We start from the raw sequence: 21,847 nt of genomic DNA, 5'->3' as shown, positions 1-21,847 counted from the left end.
AAGATCAGTATCTCACAAACTTCTCACATGTCAACCACCTCCTGGCTCATCAGTTCTCATATTGACCTGGACCAGCCATCTCAACAACCATGAAGCAGAGCGCAAGCAAATTGTTCTCCATTCCAAGGATCAGCCAAAGAAGAAATGTTTAATCTACATTTAAGGGGAAATAATTTGCCCAGGAGCAATGTTTGACCCAGGCATCTTCTGTGAATGTCAGCTCCAGCTGTTATCATCAGCCTGAGGCAGAGAAAATCTTCACAATTGGACTTCACTCACTTCCATCTGGCCAGTTCACTGACCAAAATGAGCAGAAGGAGGCAGCAAGTTATCAAGCCATTGGTTAAAATAGCACAGAGTGAAGTAACCCATTGGCTGGAAGTGAACCAATGAGAGAGGATTTCAACAGGACCTTGGGGCAAGCAGGTGGAGAGGTAGAATAGGAGGTGCCCACTACTGGAGAGATTGTGATGTTGCTTAAATAACCTGGACAAACATCTCTACTCCTAGAATCAGGAGGTAATTGACCAGCTTTGTGTCTTCAGTCAGAGTGGTTTTATCAGAAACAATGACTCTGTCCAGAGTTTTCGAAGGCCTCTCAACATTTATTTACTCCCACCTCCTGTCAAGGACAAGAAACCTGCCTGATTTATATGAGTGCCCAATTCTTCACTAAAAACCATTGTGCAATATATCTCTGCAGAGTGGAAAGGAACAAGGGAATTGGCTCATTGCCTTCTCACACTCACCAAAGTGCTGAAAGAAGCTGACAAGTTACTGTGGGAGTGAAGACATTAAAACCAAATTGGTTAGACATTTCCTCATTCCATTCCCACAGGTATAATTTGGGCCATGTAGGTGCTCTGTGACACGATCAAACACTGGAGGACTTGTCATGCACTGGTTGAGAAGTTCAAATGTTAAAACAAGAAAGTCTGCTGATGCTGGGGTTGCAGTGGTCTACTGAGTACCTCCAGCACTTTTGTGTATTGCACAATCACACAATGTAGTTTAAAAAAAGGGGTTATTTTACTTCACTAGGTACTTCCCCGAGGGATTCGTTCTAGCATTCCTATACCAATGTCCACATCAGATGTTCACTGAATGCTGATCATCATGCAGGAGAAATTTGATCACTCCTCATTCACAATCACTTTCTCTCTAATGCAGTAATGGATGGGGACATTTTGAAGTCCTGAATAGTACTTGCCTTTGATCCTTCAGCTTTACCCTTGATCCTTCAGCTTTACCCCTGATCCTTCAGCTTTACCCCTGATCCTTCAGCTTTACCCCTGATCCTTCAGCTTTACCCCTGATCCTTCAGCTTTACCCCTGATCCTTCAGCTTTACCCCTGATCCTTCAGCTTTACCCCTGATCCTTCAGCTTTACCCCTGATCCTTCAGCTTTACCCCTGATCCTTCAGCTTTACCCCTGATCCTTCAGCTTTACCCCTGATCCTTCAGCTTTACCCCTGATCCTTCAGCTTTACCCCTGATCCTTCAGCTTTACCCCTGATCCTTCAGCTTTACCCCTGATCCTTCAGCTTTACCCCTGATCCTTCAGCTTTACCCCTGATCCTTCAGCTTTACCCCTGATCCTTCAGCTTTACCCCTGATCCTTCAGCTTTACCCCTGATCCTTCAGCTTTACCCCTGATCCTTCAGCTTTACCCCTGATCCTTCAGCTTTACCCCTGATCCTTCAGCTTTACCCCTGATCCTTCAGCTTTACCCCTGATCCTTCAGCTTTACCCCTGATCCTTCAGCTTTACCCCTGATCCTTCAGCTTTACCCCTGATCCTTCAGCTTTACCCCTGATCCTTCAGCTTTACCCCTGATCCTTCAGCTTTACCCCTGATCCTTCAGCTTTACCCCTGATCCTTCAGCTTTACCCCTGATCCTTCAGCTTTACCCCTGATCCTTCAGCTTTACCCCTGATCCTTCAGCTTTACCCCTGATCCTTCAGCTTTACCCCTGATCCTTCAGCTTTACCCCTGATCCTTCAGCTTTACCCCTGATCCTTCAGCTTTACCCCTGATCCTTCAGCTTTACCCCTGATCCTTCAGCTTTACCCCTGATCCTTCAGCTTTACCCCTGATCCTTCAGCTTTACCCCTGATCCTTCAGCTTTACCCCTGATCCTTCAGCTTTACCCCTGATCCTTCAGCTTTACCCCTGATCCTTCAGCTTTACCCCTGATCCTTCAGCTTTACCCCTGATCCTTCAGCTTTACCCCTGATCCTTCAGCTTTACCCCTGATCCTTCAGCTTTACCCCTGATCCTTCAGCTTTACCCCTGATCCTTCAGCTTTACCCCTGATCCTTCAGCTTTACCCCTGATCCTTCAGCTTTACCCCTGATCCTTCAGCTTTACCCCTGATCCTTCAGCTTTACCCCTGATCCTTCAGCTTTACCCCTGATCCTTCAGCTTTACCCCTGATCCTTCAGCTTTACCCCTGATCCTTCAGCTTTACCCCTGATCCTTCAGCTTTACCCCTGATCCTTCAGCTTTACCCCTGATCCTTCAGCTTTACCCCTGATCCTTCAGCTTTACCCCTGATCCTTCAGCTTTACCCCTGATCCTTCAGCTTTACCCCTGATCCTTCAGCTTTACCCCTGATCCTTCAGCTTTACCCCTGATCCTTCAGCTTTACCCCTGATCCTTCAGCTTTACCCCTGATCCTTCAGCTTTACCCCTGATCCTTCAGCTTTACCCCTGATCCTTCAGCTTTACCCCTGATCCTTCAGCTTTACCCCTGATCCTTCAGCTTTACCCCTGATCCTTCAGCTTTACCCCTGATCCTTCAGCTTTACCCCTGATCCTTCAGCTTTACCCCTGATCCTTCAGCTTTACCCCTGATCCTTCAGCTTTACCCTTGATCCTTCAGCTTTACCCTTGATCCTTCAGCTTTACCCTTGATCCTTCAGCTTTACCCTTGATCCTTCAGCTTTACCCTTGATCCTTCAGCTTTACCCTTGATCCTTCAGCTTTACCCTTGATCCTTCAGCTTTACCCTTGATCCTTCAGCTTTACCCTTGATCCTTCAGCTTTACCCTTGATCCTTCAGCTTTACCCTTGATCCTTCAGCTTTACCCTTGATCCTTCAGCTTTACCCTTGATCCTTCAGCTTTACCCTTGATCCTTCAGCTTTACCCTTGATCCTTCAGCTTTACCCTTGATCCTTCAGCTTTACCCTTGATCCTTCAGCTTTACCCTTGATCCTTACTGGCAGCCCCTCCTTACCTACCCTGTCTTGATTCCACTCCTGACATACCCTATTATGCCCTAGCCCTCTAGTGCTCTGGTCCCAATCCTTGGCTATGTATATAGCTACCCCAGGATCCCAACCAAGCTGCAGATACTTACCATACTCACAAACCTGACCCCAGGCCCCCATTTACTAACATCAGGCCTCATTCTCTCATCTCCAATTAACTCTGGCCTGGAATTTTTCATTGTGCCTTATTGGAAGGTCAGAGAAAAAAAAGTGCACCAAGCATGTAGTCCCATCAAAGTACAGGAACAGGACTGTGACCATCTCATGTAACCATCTATGTGCACTTATATTCTACAGGAGCCACGTGTACATCACAGGTCCATGGCTCACACGAAGCCCACAGAAGTTTGGTTCCATAGGATTCTATAACAGAAAGTAAAGGGAGAGGAAATATGGGAAAGGGAGTAGAATATGCACATACAGTTCTCATTTTTTTAAAAAACATATAGCGCATTAAACTTAGAATTAAAAACATGGCTTATTAAGTATACCTGTTCCAGGAGGTCCTTGTATGATGGCTACTTCCTGAGTCAGTGCCATCTTCAGAGCTTTCATCTGTGATTCATCCAAGTTCAGGTCTTCCTTTGAAGGCCATAAAGCATGACTGAGGACATCAGTTTTGGTGCTCATTGAAATAAGATCAAATGGCATCTGGCTAGTTTCCTCAGATGGATTGTTTTTTTCTTTCATTAAGGGTTTAAGGTCATAGTGACTATTGAAATTCAAATATCTTGGTGCCTTAACATCCGTATTACATTCCACAATATACTTCTGGAAGGGAACATCTTCTCCTTGCATCTCCTGCAGTCCTTCTAGAACATGGCGGTAGGCTTCAAAATATGCCGTTGTTTCTACCATCAAGAAACAATCTGAAGGTTTAACTTCAGCTAGCAAAGGCCGGCTTCGTGCATTGAATGATAGATAGACAATGCCTTCTTTGAGATTTTTTGGATCTCTAGCCGACACTGTGGCAAAGAGCAAGGTCTCAAAATTATCTTTTGACATACACACAAGTGAACCATACAGCAGACGCTTCGAGTTTTGCCACCGGACAGACTTCAATGGCTGGGTATCAAACTGGACTTTATACCCAACACCACTAGCTGTGCAGAGTGGGACTATGATGCGCATATTAAAATATACTCTGATGTCATCAAATCTTTTCCTCGTCAGGCGCTTGCCATCATAATTGTGAAGCAAGTCTAAGATACCTTCTCTCAAAGGTCTCACAAAATCTTCTCTCAGAAGACGAAAATGGGTATCAAGATACACTTCAGCATTTGCATACCTTTCGGTAATGAGATTAGGTCGAAGAAATGGCTTCTCTTCAAGATGTACCTCATTGTAAGTGGGATAGATGGTCATTGTTCGATAGTTGTCTTCAGGATTAATTTTTTGATTGTCCAGCATCAGCAGAGTGTCATTTCTGAGTGTTCCATCTCGTTTTCTGTGTTGTAGGTGCTGAACTACATGTTTTACCTTTTCCAATTTATTTTCAATCTCTTCACCAATTGAATGTCCAGCAGCACGCAAGGTATTTACTGTAGGGTCCAATAACAAAATTAGCATGGACACATCTTGAATTGAACTGGCTGGAAAGATGCTTATTAACTCCTCAAGCAAGAACAGAATTCTTTCAATATATTCAGGATACTGCCCTCTACGGGAAGGCACTGAATCTGTACCCATCTGAACCAGATACCAAGGTAACTGAACCTTCAGAAACAATGAGTCCCTTACCACGCCCAGGAGATGCTGAATGCTCTGACGGTCAGTCTTAGACCTGCAACCCTTGCACAAAACTTTGCAAATGAGTTGGATAAAAGCAATGTTCAGTTGTTGGTTTAATAAGTCTTTCAGGCCAGAGCTACAAGCTAATGTTATAATAATTTCAGATGGCTCTTTATCCAAAAGATTCTGCATTGTTTTATAACCCAACTTTCTCACATGGTGCTCTTTGTCTTTCACATGCTCATCATGAGAACTCCTCCTCCGAGAGTGAGGGTTACCTTGCATTTCTACCTGTCTTCCCCTGTCTCCTTCAGAATGGTCATTTCTTCTCCACGGTTCACGCCTGCATTGGCGGTGCTGATCCTCGTTACCCTGCTGGGAGCCTTGACGATTGCCCTGAATGCCAGGGCCTCTGCCAACTGGGTTTCGATCAGCTCTGGCAGCATTTGGCCTCTCCTCCGTATGCCTGGGATTGGTGTTCAAGTTGCATGCTTGGTTCCTTCCTCCAAACTCTCTGGAGGGCAGCAGCACCTCTGGCCTGGGAGTTGAAAGGGCCCTCCTGGATTGTGATGCACCTCTACGACCCGCAGGTCCTGTGGCACTTCTCTCATCCAGATTACAGAAATATCTTGATGGTAAAGCTCGCTCTGCAGATGCTAAAGGTAATAGAAAAGGAAATTATAAATTCCAAATGTCACTATTAAATTTGGTAATGTCATCAGCTCTACTGAAGGCTATTTATTTTAATTGTAAAGCATGCTCCAGAACCTGTTGTGTTATCATTTGTTACTCAGGCCTAATACGTCCTTAAATTTAAGAGGTCCAGCATATAACAAACTCTTGAAAAATATTATTAACCAGTGAATATAAAGTTTACTTGAAGCAGTCAATAGTGCTGGAACTAATTCATTTACCACCAAAATACTGCTCTAAATTGTCATAGTCTCTTTCTTGGATTCCAAATGCATCCCAGGTAAGCAATGTATACCATTCAACTTTACCAGCTGATCACACAGTTGTCTCTGATGTACAGTTTTCTTTTGTTTATTGACTGTATTGTCTTCATAAGTGCTTGCTTATTCTAAAATTATAGCCTGGGTTTCATTATAGAGAAAAAGCAAAAGAATAAAGATTACTTTTGTGTTGGACCTTTCAAATCATTGGGAATGTTTCACAGCCAGTGAGTGCCTCTGGAAGTATGCTGATCCTTGTCTGGTTAGTGAACACAAGAGCCTTGCTATGTAAAGTATTGTCCCACAAAAAGAAACCGATGAAAGGAAAGTGAATGAAATTGCAAATAAAAAAAATGTTGATGCTGGAAACATAAAACAAATAAAATAACTGTTTGACAAAGGGATTCTCTTTCCACAGATGCTGCTTGACCTCCTGAGATTTCCCAGCATGTTTTTGTTTGAAAGAGCATGTTAATTTATTGCAGTGCATGTTGGCCAGGCAGCAAAGAAAACTTTTCTCGCAGTACTATGGGATTTTTTTTTTTAAATTATAAAAACAGTTCCCTAAACAAAGTAGGGAAGCTGACTGTTAAGATGGTCTCTGAAGAAAAATAAAACCACTTCTTTACTGGCTAAACTTAATTCCACGATCCAGTCCTGAGCGCTTACCATAGCTGCTAGAAAGACACTAGGAAGAGGATAAGAGGAAACAAGAGTCAAGACAAGTGCCAGGATCAGAAAGCATCCTTCAAAGACTGCACAATAAGGTGATACATGAACCCAAATGCAGTCTTTTGCTTTCCACTACTTCTATCATATTAGTCACCACTGCAACTCTCAACCTTCTGGGACTCTCTGACTCCTGAACATTTTATGTGGGCCAGCATATTTTGCTCATAGTGAATCTTCTCCCGGCCATGTTGTGATAATATAGCAAGAGAGGCATTTTAATGAATTGGTTTACTCATTCAAACTCAAATCTTAGACTGCAGTTATTTACTCCAAATCGAATGTTCCAATCTTATTGATAATCCCGGGGGGTGGGTGGGGGAGGTGGAGAAATTGGCAATAAAAGGATGGAAAATGAAGGATGAGCACAAGGGAATAATGCAACAACAAAAAAAAAAAACCCTTGAAGTCCAAGCAAGAAGAATAAATACTTATTCATCAGAATAAAGAGAACTATTCATGACCGACTGGCTGATTTTCTTGACGGAAAATAAATTTCTGCACATTTCAAGAAATTGACCATGCCATTATTTAGCTGAAACCTGTGCCTTTGAAATAGAGTTAAATTTAACATTGTGCTGCTGTACTCTGATAGAGCTGGTTCCCAATCTCAGTTGTTCCCAAAAGAGCATTAGTGTTTGTAATCTGAGGTCTGTTTACTTGGTACCGAAGAAAGAATCAGAATAAAATGCAGCCAACCATTCAGAAACAGCTTCATCAGAACAAGGATTGTGTAGGCCAGTCAGCATCTCAAACTTGCTCCTCCTCTCCATAAAGGCCTGGCAGATTCTACATCTTGGCCACCATTTTTTAAAAATATCCAAATGGAATCATCCTCGGTTCCCTTCATGCACTTAATCTATCAATCACGAATATTCCACACCAGCATCATTGGACCCCAATACAGAGAATTCCAGAGTCTTAAAACTCTGTGATTGTTCCTCACCTCAGCAATGAATGCCAACCTCTTACACTATCACCCTAGCTCCTGACCATTCAATCCAAAAGAGTCTCAGTAGAGACCCCCTAAGATTATCTTTCTTTCTTTTACAGACTAATGTAAAAGTCCATCACTAATCACGTCACTGCACTTTAACTTCAGGAATGGACCATATACCCTACACTAATCATATACCCTTGAAAAATGGTCTCTGAAATCTGGTAGCAGAATCACGGTGGCTCATGGGTTTACAAATTGCTTCCCTCCACAACAGCCTATATTAATCCAAACCTAATCTCCACTGCTCAGCTCTTTCCCTGAAGTCCAGGAACACTCATAGCATTATCTTTCTGCCTAGACTCACACCATAACTCTGAATTAATCCAGCTTCAAGCAGCAATAATCATAGCTTGGAAGCAGGTCACTTACCTGCCTTCCTACTTTGGTAAATGGTGAATACTTCAGAAAGACATAAAGAAAGAGCAATAAAATAACATTGTAAAAGACAGAAGAAAAATTAATCCAAGAAATAGATATCCAGAAATATCTGCAATCTTCAAAAAAAAAAAAAAGCTTCTTACCATCTCCTCTCCTAGTATTCCGTCTTGATTGTTCTGTTGTAGCTGTTTTCCTGAAAGGATTGGCCATTTCAACTTCTTGGCCCCTCCACCAGTGACCAGGATCCAATTGAAATGGCTCAAACTGAAAATACATCAAGCCACGACACATTATTTCAATTTAATATCATTAAGTAATGGTTTCTAAGAAGACAGCATGCAACAACTCAGGTGAAAGGCAGCAATGCAGGATGAGTCTTCAGCTTCCTTTTTGTTATTGAGATTTGTGTAGCCTTCATTTGTTAGAACTAAAACAAGGTTTGTAAGTGGTAACAATCTATTTCTTAAAAGTGCACGAGAGCCTTATTGAGTTCAGGTCGCAACCAAAACTGCATGCGCGTAGACTTCTAGCAGATAGCAAAGGATCACGATAAATAATTGGATTCCTGTTTAATTTTTCCATTCAATCCATGCACAAAAATTGGCATCTGACTGCATTCCCCAGAAATTGGATCCTGGGCATTCCTGAATTAGATGTTGACTTACTCAATGCGTTAATTATCCCAGCAGTGTGGGGTGGAAAAGAGAAAGTTTACATTAAATAATAAAATCTATAATTTGTTGGAAAATACCTTGTGATATTTCAATAAGATTTTTTTTTTTTTTTAAATAGATCTGCCTTTTTCCAACAGTATTTGCAATTCTTTTTATACAGAAAGGAGCTGTACATGGTCGTGAAACCAAATAAGTTTCTTTTACACGACTCTGTAAATTTTTTAAAAATTAATTCCTCTTCATTCTGTAATCAGCAATGTTTTCTGCCTCAGAAAAATACAGTTGGTCCATTGTACAATTAAAACCATGAGAATTATTTCTCCCCCCCAATTATGGATCCATTCCCTTTCACGTTAATGGGAATGCTTCCTGGAATACCAGGCAGCAACTGAAATAGGATAATCTGATATCAGCTAATAAAGGGGTTTTCTTTCATATATAATGTTACTGCAGGCTGACAGATCAATATGAAAATTGCTCATCTATGCAAATCATACTGTGCTGTTCAAATTGTGAAAGGCACGCATGCCAACATGCATGTTCCTCACTAAGGATTGTATTGCATGACAAAAATACAGCAGGCTTCAATAGTATATGACTAACTACACCAGACAATGAAGACATTGCTTCCTGAATATATTTGGGTACATTTTATGGGTTTTGGGCTGCTGGTCACAAATACCACCTTAGAATTTTCCTATCCCGTACCTTTTTTTTTTTTAAATGATAAAACCTATTTTTGTGATTTCCTATCATATTTTAAGCATCAAAAACCAAAATGTAAAATGTCATTGAAAATTCATTTTGTGCATTTGCACTTAGACTTCTTCCCTGCTGATCTTGGTGCAGTCAGTGACAAACATGGTGGAACATTTCATTCACCAGGACATTGCAACCATGGAAAAGCAGTATCAGGGCAACAAGAATCCATCAATACTGGGCAGCAATTGTTGAACACTGACACGAGAGTCCTCAGGTGCATAATACAAAAGAAAATCAGTTTTTGGACAGTTGAAGTAACACAATGTGTCAACGTGATAATGTAATTAAACATGCTCAATCCAATAAAAGTTCACTTAACATTACTCCAACTTCCTATGGAAAAAAAAAGCAGCAAATCTGAAATTATTTTTGTTCCAACTGAAGTTGTCAATCATAATCCCTTTTTTCTTTGAGGAAGCAAACCTTTTAGGGAAAAGAAATTGTGGTCCAGTGCTATTAGCTTCTGTTTAAAAGGGAGCAAAGTTGGAATGCGACATAATCACCTGATTTTATAATGCGCAATGCTGTAAATATTAAACCCAAAAATATAAAAGTCCCCTAACAAGGAAAGGGCTTTAAAGGATTACAAACTCTAGTTTTAGCAGTTGTGACACATTTAAGGTTGACCTTCTCTGGTACTTCATATTTGCCAGTGTGTACGACATCCACCATGAGATGTTTCTATTTAAAAAATATTTTTATTGAGTTTAATATACAAATCCTACATACAAAGTCATCTAATAATAACAAACAACTGGTCATATCATATACATATCACATATTAAACATAGAATGTAAATCAAAAGCCTATCATAATTGTTTATTTTAATTGTTTCCTTAAGACATCAAATTCTATAAATAAGGTATTTAACTGTTTATCCCTTTCTCAATATATACCAGTATAATTCTGGAAAGAAAATAGATGAGACAAAATTAACAATCCCTTTATGTAACAAATGGTAAATTCTATCTTAATTAATGATATGATTCATGATAAACCATATTTAAACCCATATTTAACTAATTAATCTAAAAAGTAAAAACAAAAAAAAATCCTGACTAATCTAACTCCTTCCTCCCTCTAAGCAAGGTTAACTTGTAAAATTGTAAAGATATGGATCAAATAGCAACCTTCAGACACCAAGACTTGATGTCCAAAACTTGTGAATGGGCCCCACATCTTGTCAAATTGAAACTTTATATCATTAATGTTGTAGCTAATTTTCTCCAAGCTTAAATAGGACATTACATCATATAACCACTGAGCATGAGTGGGTGGAGAGTCAAGTTCCATTTCATTAAAATTGCTCGTCTGGCTATCAGAGATAAAAACTAAAATTCTCTCTTGGGTTGAAATCAAGAATATATTCTCTTCTCGAGGAAAAAACAAAAAGCAATCAAAGGGCATGGTTCTTTCTAATTTGATCTTTAGAATCATTCATAAAGTTTGAAAAATATCTTTGAAACTTCAAAGATATTACACTTATCATATAGTGGATCAACATCAGCATAAAATCAAGATAATTTGACTTTGGACATATAACAAATATTGTGCAGAAAATGTGGATTCGTTGATCAAATTAAGAGTGAAAATCCAATCTTGGTCTTAACCTCAGTTATTGAGCCGGTTCTTAAAATCTAACAAGTTATTTTAAATAATGGATACTATATTAATCCATGCTGGGAGAACTGCAAATCAAAAATATTACTTCTGAACTTTGAAGAAGATCAGAAAGCTTAGATTGAACAAAATGCCTAACTTGTAAATATCAAAAAAAAGTTTCATTTTTCTGAGACTTTAAACATCCATTCTCCAAAATGCTTTCACAAATGGCTAATGGCAATGTTACATAATTACATTAGGCACCCTAGTCACACACAATACAGATGTGCCTGATACTGATAGCTAGGCATGGTGACTTGATAGATATATGATTAAAAAACAGGATTTCTTTTCTCCTCTTTCTCTGCCTCAGGAATCAATGGATTAACAAGATTCTACCTCAAATGTAACAGAGATTGAAATCAACTAGTACAGCACCAGAGTACTGCTCCACTATATTCTAGAACAATTGGAGAAGAAGAAATGGTGAAAATTTTCTCAATGCCATGATTTGAAAATGTCTTCAGCAAATGACTTGTGACATAATCCAGAAGCAATGGTGATCTCTGCATGCTTTGCATGGCTTCCTTTCATAATTTGTTCAGAATATAAAAATGCATTAGAGATGTGACAGGATTATGTTATTATTAATCTTTATGTTAAAATATATACATCTTAGTAAAGTTACTAGGTGTGTTTGGACATGGAACAACATGACATTATTTTAAAGCAGACACCAAGGCTCCATCAAGTGGATACTGATTTATTCAAAGAGACAGCTTGGCTACTACTTCAGAGCAATAAGCAATTTGATTATTGTTCTCCATTGAAATCCTAAGACAATGAATGTTTGCTGAAGAGAAACAGCTGACTAATTAAAAAGACATCTGGTTAAACAGAAGACCATTTGCTGTTGACTTATCTTTATGAAGAAATGAAACTAGTAGTGATGTCATGTCACGTGGCTAAAGATATTTCAAGAAAGCAGCATTTTTAGTTCTTAACCAGTTTCATCTAAACAGAGAAATGCAGAGGCCTGGGTTTGTGAAATCATTGTGGAAAACACAATGATAACTCCCATGCACAAAAGGGGAAATGTGAAAAAGTTATTCGTATGATGGAATATTTCTCTGAAAGCAACTCTACCAGAATTCTTGAGTTTTGAGATCTCTGATGACTTGGCACCTCACCTATTCCATAACTGAATTTTAAAAATTCTGAGTACACACACACACCACCCACCCACCCACCCACAATACCAGAAAAGATGTGGACATGAGTAAAGATGGATTTTTTTTTAAAATACAGCTCATTCTTGGCCAAAAAATCTCCTAAATAAGTGTGAAAAAGCAAACAATCATTACAAAAAAAGTTTTTTTCAGTGTTGTCATGGTTACACCAATTTAAAATAAAACTGCAAGGTTGAGGATGTTTGCTTTAATATTGCATTAAATAATTCATTAACAAAAATCCTTCAAAAATCAGCACTCTTTAATTACAGCAGTAATATGAAGTATCTCACACATTCATTTGTGCAGATCATCAATAATATCAAACTTTTGAAAATTTTAATTCTAGCTTTATTTAATTCTTACATTATATATTAAAGAACCCTTTATCTCCATTAAATCGATTTCATTTTCAACAATGTATTGGCCTAAAAGTTACACAATTTACAAGCCTCTGAATGACAATTATGATTTATTTCTCCAAAATATCTGACGCAAGCATCTCTATTAATAGGGCAAACTGGGTGAAGACAAATGCTATAACTTGATGCATTTGCAAAACAATTTCAAACCCAGAGAAATACAAGGGGGCAATTATGACTTGGTGCTGTGCTGTAACACTTTAACCAGTCACATAACACAAACTATTAAACAGATTATATTTAGGTCACTCCATTTTTAGTTATTTTTATGGTTATGTTTTCCCATACATGGTGCAGTTAACATTTTGTTTTCCCCTAGCCCAGCTCGTTCCCCCCCCTTAAGAAATTGATTATTCGTAAGGAACTTTTCCACAGCTACCATCCCGTATCTCACACAACCAAGATGGTGATTACTTAAAAGCAAAAGATTATCACTCTCAAACCAAATTTATCATCAGTGTTGACATTTTTACCCCACACTGTGCCTGCTGTGGCCAAAGATAAACACCTCCAATTTTCTGGATAATTTCTGTCGATGCTTAAATGGCAACTCTCAGTTTCCAAGGAAACTACCCAATCTGTTCCACCATTTTCTTTTAGTTCAGATATTCACCATTTGCAATAATGTGCTTTTGCAAAATCCATCATGGTATCCTGGATGGAAAGAGCAAACTGAGTGCAAATCAGACCTCAAATTTGAATCTTTATTGGTCTGGTTCAAATCTGAATAAATTACGATCCTATAATGGATGTAAAATGTTGCAATTTAAATCATCTTTCATTCAGTTTTCAAGATTTCCAATGAAGCTGTACTGCAATTGCCAAAGTTATATACATAAACATTTCATATTAGCTGTGTATATTTAACACACTGTGAAAGTATTATGATTTTACTAGGAATAATACCAAAAGATGATAAATAATGGGTACAATCTTTTCATTGCACCAAACAGATCTTCAAAATTAGAGAAAAAAAAGTCTCAAGTCACTATGACATTTGATTGCAATACCGAAATCCTTCCCTCAAATAAAGTATACAAAGGCGGATACTGTATCTTGGTAGAACAGAATCTTCAGAATCTTAGTCATACCTGTAACATATTATCATTAAGTCATAGTCATACCTGTAACATACTGTATCTGTGATACAGAGCTGCACGAGAGAACTCACCACTGCAAAAATAAAATAACTTGAAAATAAGAAAAGCAATATTACTATTGTACCACTTTCTCACTTCACATCAGTCTTTTTTTCTATTTTGGCTCGAAACAAAAGCATCATGAAAACTAGTTTCATGAACTCGGCAGCAAGAATAAAAGAGTTCTTCAGTCTCATGTTTAATTGCAAGACTATTCTTACCTAGATCTTTAAATCTGCACTTTATTCTTAACTCCCAAGTTCCTGCCCTCTGACATTTTAGCTAACTATTCCAAATAATAAGTATGTGCTCTCACACACCTTCAAGAAAATTTGCATTTGACTTCCTTCAAATTGTATGGTTTGTAGGGTGAATTAGCTCCCCAAAATAATCTACTTCTTTTGATTTTGCTTTTCTGAAATTGACAGGTCATTTTTAAAATAGTGCCATGAACCTGATTGGTTAATCAAAGGTTTTAATTTATCCTAGGAAGTGTATGTGAATCGACTCTTGAGTGTCTTGGACGTGCTGCTAGAATCATTGCGAGCCATTGAAATAACAGTAGAAATGAAGTCATCTTTATTTTTTACTCAGAACAGATCAGTCGCGGGCAGCAGCATCCCCTGTCGTTAACACCAGAGGGCGATGTGGGCAGCCAGCTTGCTGTTCTGGTTGAGACTGCTACTGGCTAGTACCAAGAGGTGCAATGGAGCACCAAAGACAATTCCTTTATTTCCCAGCCACACATTGATGTCCGTGAGTACACAGAAAAGACAGGGGTTAAACCGATGAGCTGAAATCTTTTGCAATCAAAACCAATTTAAAAGACACTGAATCCTTGGTGACCTCAGACACTGTATCACTGAAGCAAAGTTATGGACACACAAATGCCTGCAGGGCATCAGCTATCATCAGTTTGGCAGGGAACTGTAACCCACTGGCAATTTGCAAGGTGGAGCATGGAAACAAAATTTCCAGAATAAGACTCAATGAGGTCATTTTCCCCATTCGTCTGAAAGCATACAGTATATGGGTGTGGTGGTACACCACTAACCTAGTGCAGGGGTCGACAGGTGTACCGTCAGAAGAGCACCCGAGGACAGACCACACCTGGCTGGCTATCAATCAGCCGACCTGAATCAATCAAGCCCCACCCAGTCGGCTGCCAATGATCCGCTGGACTTATAAGCCACATCCAGCCCCTCGAGGTCAGTCACTGGGAGTTGCAGCTGACTGCAGCAGAAGTCTTTAGGTCAAATAAAGCCTGTTGTTCAGTCTTTTCGAAGTTTGTGTCTGCTTAATGTCACTTCAGTGCATCACAATTTATTCTACTTAAAATGTTAGCTGCTATGGAGCAGCTCCTAAGTGCCGGGAGCCTTGAAGTCAACCCACATCACCCGGAAGCGCAAGCACGCTTCAAAATCTGGAGGCACATGGTCGAAGCAATCATCGAGGCACACGCCGACGTCCTAGTCTCCAACAGGAGAAAGCTTGTCCTGCTCTGCTCGAAGTTCAGTCCCTGAGCCTTTCAGTCCTTGAAAGACTCCACAGAGTACCCGGAGGCGACGAACACCTTGGAGGCCATGTAACAAACAGTCTTCGCCAAGTACCTCCTAAGTATCTGGGCCCAACAGCTCGGAGAGACAGCTGAGTCCTACCTGAGAGCCCCGTGTGAATTGGCCCGACCATCCATGGCCAAACCTGGGGTGACAGAAAAGTAAACTAAAAGGCTGATCAGGGACACCTGTGTCTGAGGTCTGCACTTGAGGGCCGTCAGGCAGAAGCTGCTGGAGGACAATATTTACTCCCTGGACAAAACTGAGGAGGTAATCTGAGCCCTAGAGGCAGCAGTCCTACACACTGAAGCCTTCAACTCCAGACTCCCCCAGGTCTCCTCGTGGACAACTATGACCGCAGCGTGGCCCAAAACCAGCTGGTGGATGAGTGCATCGCTGAAGAGGGCACCCCACACTCTTGTAAATACTGTGGGTTTCAATGTAGGTCAGATCGGCGGTCGCGATGAAATTGCCGGCCATGAACCAATTCTGCTCGAGTTGCGGCAAGAAAGGCCACTATGCTAGAGTATGCCTTTCCAAGCCTGCCGACAGCTCAGCGGCCCTCTACGACCAACACCCCTCCATCCTGGTCCTAGCCATGTGCAATTGCAGGGTGATGCTATTGCCCCCGCAGCTACTTCTGGCCTCCCCAGCCTCAGCAGCCCTACTTCCGACCTCACCGGCAACGATCGCCACATGCTCACGTGTCCAGACCAGCCCCGAGCCGCACAAGGTCTGCCCCACTAAGATGCCACATCCACGGACTACAATGATGTTACTTCCACTTTGCAGAGTGACATCACCTCCGCCGCCCGCAACGACATCACTTCCTCTGGCGCGACCTGCGCAGCCAAAGGTGGCCAGCGATGCCGTCGCCATCCATCGCCACGTGGCACCGCCACCTTGGGCCGGGCGGGGGCAGGCCCCACAGCCACTCAAGGCTTCCCAGGCTTACAGCGCGCAAACTGCTGACCCCACCAGCACTGACGACGATGTGGTCAACACAGGCGCTGGCAAGGCCACCCTCCCGATGCACCCCATGCCTGTGGACTCTGCCAATCATCAATCACCGCACCCCACACCGATGGAGAACGCCACCAGCCTACACTCACCTCTCTTGACGGACTCCACGCCTGCAGAGGACAACACCAGCCGCAACTTGCCTCCACCGTCGAGGAACTGCGACCCGGACCCGGAGATGGTCCTCGCAGCCACCACGCTGTCCAGAGACATCCCTTACGACTTCGGGTGCTCCATGATGGAGATCAATGTGCCTACTCGACAGAGGCAGCACTGAGAGCTTAATTCACCCGAACGTGGCCCGCTCTCTGAAACTCAAAATCCACCCACCACCTTCTCTATCGCCTTCGCCGCCCAGGACTGAACCATCAATACCCTCAGGTGCTGCTCCGCCAATCTGACTGTGGGTGGGGGGGCGGAAAGAGACATACACCAGGTTCAGGGTCCTGGTCACGTCAAAACTTTGCACCCCAGTCCTCCTGGGCTTACTTTCAATGCCATTGCAGAGCATCACCCTTGCCTTCGGGGGGGCCCTACCCCTACCCCCACAGTGTGCTGTTCAACCAGCCCCGGCCAACCTGCAGCCTCTCCACGATGCACATCGTCCCCCCATCCTCTTTGCACACCTCACACCAGTCTGCGAGCTGATAACCACCAGAAGTAGGCTCTATTGCGCAGCCGACAGATTAATGGAGCACCAATTAATGGAGCTACACCTCCCCCACATGCTCAAGGCCCTCCGCAGGTGCCTTGGCCTTTCTTATACTACTCACAGTGGGATCTCTGCTTTTCGGACAAGGTCCGCCCACTGGTCCAGGCCACCACCTTTCTCCTCCCACCTGAGGCGCAGGCAGCCTTCTCGCGCATCAGGCAGGACATCACGGATGCCATGATGCATGCCGTGGACGAGGACTCCCCTTCCAGGTGGAGGGCGATGCCTCGATATGGCCCTCGCCGCTACCCTTAACCAGGAGGGGCACCCTGTCACCTTCTTCTCCAGGACCCTCCACAGTTCTGAGCTGGGGCACTCCACCTTTGAAAAGGTGGCCCAGGCAATCGTGGAAGCAGTCCGCCACTGACGACACTACCTGACTGGCAGGAGATTCACCCTCCACACTGACTAGCGTTCATGTTTAACATCACCCACAAAAGCAAGATCAAGAATGATAAGATCTTGCGCTGGAGAGTTGAGCTAGCAACGTACAGCTACAACATCCAGTATCAACTGGGAAAGTTTAACAACTCCCCTGTCGCCTTCTCCCAGACATGTACATCGCTCCACAATGACCAGCTGCAAGCCCTGCACGAGTCCCTCTGCCACCTGGGTGTCACTCGCCTTTATCACTTCATCGAGTCCCAACACCTCCCATACACCGTCCAGGACATCAGGACCATAACTGAGGCATGCCAGGTCTACACGGAATGCAAGCCCCGCTTCTTCTGCCTGTCCCAGGCCCATGTCATAAAGGCCACCCGGCCCTTCAAAAGCCTCAGCATACACTTCAAGGGTCCCCTGCCTTCCACGAATCAGAACGTCTATTTCCTCGCTGTCATAGACGAGTACTCCCATTTTTCCTTCACCATCCCATGCCCAGACACCTCCTTAGCCACTATCATCAGGGCGCTGATGCAAATCTTCACCATGTTCGGCTACCCCGCGTTCATCCACAACTTCATGACCGAGGAGCTGTACCAGCACCTGACTGCAAGGGGCATCGCAACTAGTCGCATGACTATTTACAACCCGAGGGGTAATGGGCAGTTAGAATGCGAAAATGGGGTAATATGGAAGGCAGTCCTCCTTGCCCTCAAGTCCAAGGACTGCTCCAAGGACTGGTCCAAGGACACCCTCCCCGAGGTGCTGCATGCCATCAAGCCACTCATGTGCGCAGCTACCAATGAGATCCTCACACAAGCCTGTTTTCATTTCCCAGGATATCGGCGATAGGGATCTCACTCCCAGCATGGCTCATGTCCCCAGGACCAGTGCTCCAGCGTGGACACATGTGGGCCCTCAAGGCCATCCCCCTGGTCGAGCAGGTGTTCCTCCTACATGCCAACCATAATTACGCCTGTATTAGGTACCCCAGCGGCAGGGAGGACACAATCTCAACCAGAGACCTGGCACCAATAGAGCACCCACTGCAGCCTTCATCACGCCAGGACCACGCCGGCACGACGCACCTCCCCTGCCCCAGACAGCTGTGGGGCACCCAGGGCCACGTCAGCCTGCCGCGCCTTCCCCACCCCGAACACATTCAAACCTTGGGGGCTGGCCCCATCCGGCCCCACCCACCCACCCATCCAACGCCTCACACATACTCCAACTCCAGCCGCCCCAGCCACCCCACCACGCTGCACCATGCCAGCCACTCCAGCCCCTGCCCCCCTCCCCGACTAGCCCCCGCTTACCTTTGACCTTTGACCAGGAGCCAACCCTGTAATGGTCACAGAGACTCCGAAGGCTGCCAAACCTTCTAAATTTGTAAATAAAGGACATACATTTGTGGCTTGTGGAACATTGGAGGTAACTCCTGCCACCCCCCCCACCCGGGACAATTTTACAGAAGGGGGTGAATGTGGTGATACACCTCTGGCCTACTGCAGGGGTGGGCTGCCAATCATCCGTTGGGCTGTAAGCCACATCCAGCCCCTCGAGGTCAGTCACTGGGAGTTGCAGCTGACTGCAGCAGAAGTCTTTGGGTAGAATAAAGCCTGTTGTTCAGTGTGTCTGCTTACTGTCCCCACCGTGCATCACAATGGGATAAGTAACATGGTGATTTTTACCATGGTAACAATGTATGGATTAGCATTGCTCGCCCAATCACAACTTTGCATCCACTTTGAAGTGACAGATCGGTCTCGACCCGTTACCTCCTGGTGGCTCTCTCCAAATCGTCCTCAAAGCAAACGGGCAGGAAAGGCCAGTGAGTTTCGAAGTCAAAGACGGAATTATCGGTCACGTTACGTCCATGCTTTTTACTAACGAACTCACCACGATATTAGGTCAGGCATGGAATTGAGTAACTTTGGAGCAACATTCCGCTGGGTTGAAAATGTGGTCTATCAAGAAAATCTTCAACAGCGAAAGGTGTCACCCCCTCCCTCGTTTCAAGATGAGATGAGGTTTTTTTTAAAAACGTGCAAAGCACTTGGTACGAGGGTATAAATTCAGAAGTGCAGACCTCCCTCTGGTTTTGGGTGCATGCTGAATCAGGTCAAAGCAATTTTAGGGTTTTTTTTTGCACAAGACTATTTCGCAAAACTTGATCTTTCTTTTAAAGATACGATGGAAAATGGGTGAGCATTTCGGAAATAAATAGGTCACTCATCTCCGCCCACCTTGTGACATCACTTTGAGAAGAGACGGACAAGCAAGGAAAGGAGCCAAACAATCTCTCGAAATAAAGGCTTTCCCGTGTTAGGGAAGATATGGTCGTCACTGAGGAAGGAAGAGCTTGGGGGGTGGGGGTGATACATGAGACGGTAAAGCAATTCGCCTGATAGGAACCAGCCTTTCGCTCCAGTTTCTTCGATCGAAAGATCCCCTTCCGGATTATGTTGGTGTAATTTTACTTCCTGAAGGACTTTGCCCAGAGGGGATTGACCAGTGGGGAAGGGAGGAGTTCCTCGCTGCCCGTGAAAAGACGAAAATGTATCCATTCACTACACTGTTCCCGACGTTCGGTTCGCCTAACACGAGCCTCCCCGCTCCGGGAGGCAACACAGTCTCTCGCCCGTCCGAGTGGTCGCGATGCGGCGATAGACGCTCACCTCCTTGAGTTTCTGCCTCCCTCACTTCTGCATCGCCTGGGGATGGGAGACGGGGATGGAACTGAACGAGCGAGAAGTCAACAAAGCACAAGACTGTCGCTCCGCCCGCTGGGTGGATTGTAAAAGGTCCTCTCGCTGCGACAGCTCAGCCTCCCGGTTCGCCCTCCTTTATAATGCGACGCCCGTTCGCCACTTCCTGTCCTCGTCAGTTTCGGTTTTCATTCGTTAAAGGCGGATCCCATCTCTGCAGAAGCTGACGCCGAGCCGCTGTCTTCATGTTGGCAGGAGATTTATTCAACCAAGAATTGGGAAATGCAAGAGTTTTATCCAAAATTGACTTTGTGGGGGGGAAACATAATTGCAAAATCCAAGAAAAGAAGTAAATGCTTGATCTATACCCATTTAAAGTTTTGTAACATCAGGACAAAATCCGGCTCGACAAACAAGTAATAATCTCCAATTATTTTGAAAGGCTATGCAATAAACAAATGGTGGTCAATTATATTGGCGCCCATCCTAAACCAAATGGCAATGATGAATTACATTATTCAGTCTGTCACCGTGATAATATAGAAAATGCAGCAACAGTTTTTACAGTTAAGAATCTGTCAGAAATAAAACTTCTCACACATGAGTCTCTTTAAAACTGATGACACGACAAGCTTTATTTACAAGTCTGCAGAGTTGGACTCAACTGGTTTCTCACCAGTTAAGCCCCGATACATACAGTGCATTGATTTTTATACCCTTATTGTTTGCCCTTCCCCTTCTTATTAATACTGTTTTAATTGGTTAGTATTGCAAAAGCATTCTAAGTATAACTGCATTTTTAATTATCACGTTCGTTACGTACGCTGTGAACTCTACATACACTAAATTCTGTTTCTCACCCTTCTTATCAATCCTTTGTCTCCTGCATGTCTCTCACTATGACCATGAAAAGATAGGTTTTTAAAAAAACATATTCAGCTTTTGTCCTTGGCTGCTAGTAAGCTCCCTGTCCGTTCTGGCTTCCCTTTTTATGATTAATCATCACATTTTAACTTGAGTCATTTTAACCTAAATTCTCTATATAACAGAATCTATAAACAACGATAAGTTGCAACCAGAGTTCAGGGAGAAGGAAAATTGTGCTTGTTAAACCTACTGGATGGACCTTTTCTTGAGGTTGCAATAGGAGAATCTATGGATGTGGTTTATTTGAATTTTCAGAAGGTCTTCAACAAATTCACACACAAGAGCTTGGCATACAAAAAGCTGATGGGATTGGGGGAATAATTGCATTCATTGAAAAATAAAGAAGAGAAACAGAAAATAGAAACAAGTGGGACTTCAAGTGACAGGCAGTGACTCGTGGGGTAGCACTGGAATCAGGGTTTGAGATCCAGCTGTTCGCACTGCATATCAATGATTATTACACGGGATTCGAATGTATTAAACAGCACAAAACAGGGTTGGATTAATACAGATACAGAGGTACTTTAAGGTGAATGAATCACTGCGTAAACACAGGGCAGGTGCAGTATAACTTTGTTAAATGTGATTTCTTGGCTTCACGAACGAAGGTTTAGGAAGGGGCCGTCTACATCTGCTGCAGGTTCAC

At 43.1% G+C, this 21,847-nt stretch overlaps 1 protein-coding gene across 7 annotated transcripts in view; it reads right to left on the bottom strand.

Moving 5' to 3' along the window:
• LOC138735937 (NFX1-type zinc finger-containing protein 1-like) overlaps positions 1 to 20,451 on the bottom strand; it is a 60,272-nt gene extending 39,821 nt beyond the window's left edge. Inside the window, exons 1-5 of one of the 7 annotated variants that reach the window (XM_069884612.1) lie at positions 20,245 to 20,451; positions 13,880 to 15,595; positions 8,209 to 8,329; positions 8,057 to 8,086; positions 3,766 to 5,661 (exon numbers count right to left, since the gene is read on the bottom strand). In XM_069884612.1, coding sequence (XP_069740713.1) covers positions 3,766 to 5,661; positions 8,057 to 8,086; positions 8,209 to 8,329; positions 13,880 to 13,888 — 2,056 coding nt within the window. In that variant the 5' untranslated portion in view covers positions 13,889 to 15,595; positions 20,245 to 20,451. Of the gene's footprint in view, positions 1 to 3,765; positions 5,662 to 8,056; positions 8,087 to 8,208; positions 8,330 to 13,879; positions 15,596 to 16,562; positions 16,725 to 18,882; positions 19,224 to 20,244 lie in introns of those variants that run through there. The other 6 variants (XM_069884613.1, XM_069884614.1, XM_069884618.1 and 3 more) reach the window with 6 other exon arrangements.
• Positions 20,452 to 21,847: the final 1,396 nt, after the last annotated feature.

This window comes from Narcine bancroftii, chromosome 6 (assembly GCF_036971445.1).
Source record: "Narcine bancroftii isolate sNarBan1 chromosome 6, sNarBan1.hap1, whole genome shotgun sequence".
NCBI classification, from domain to species: domain Eukaryota; kingdom Metazoa; phylum Chordata; class Chondrichthyes; order Torpediniformes; family Narcinidae; genus Narcine; species Narcine bancroftii.
This window is presented reverse-complemented; position numbering and strand designations above follow the sequence as displayed.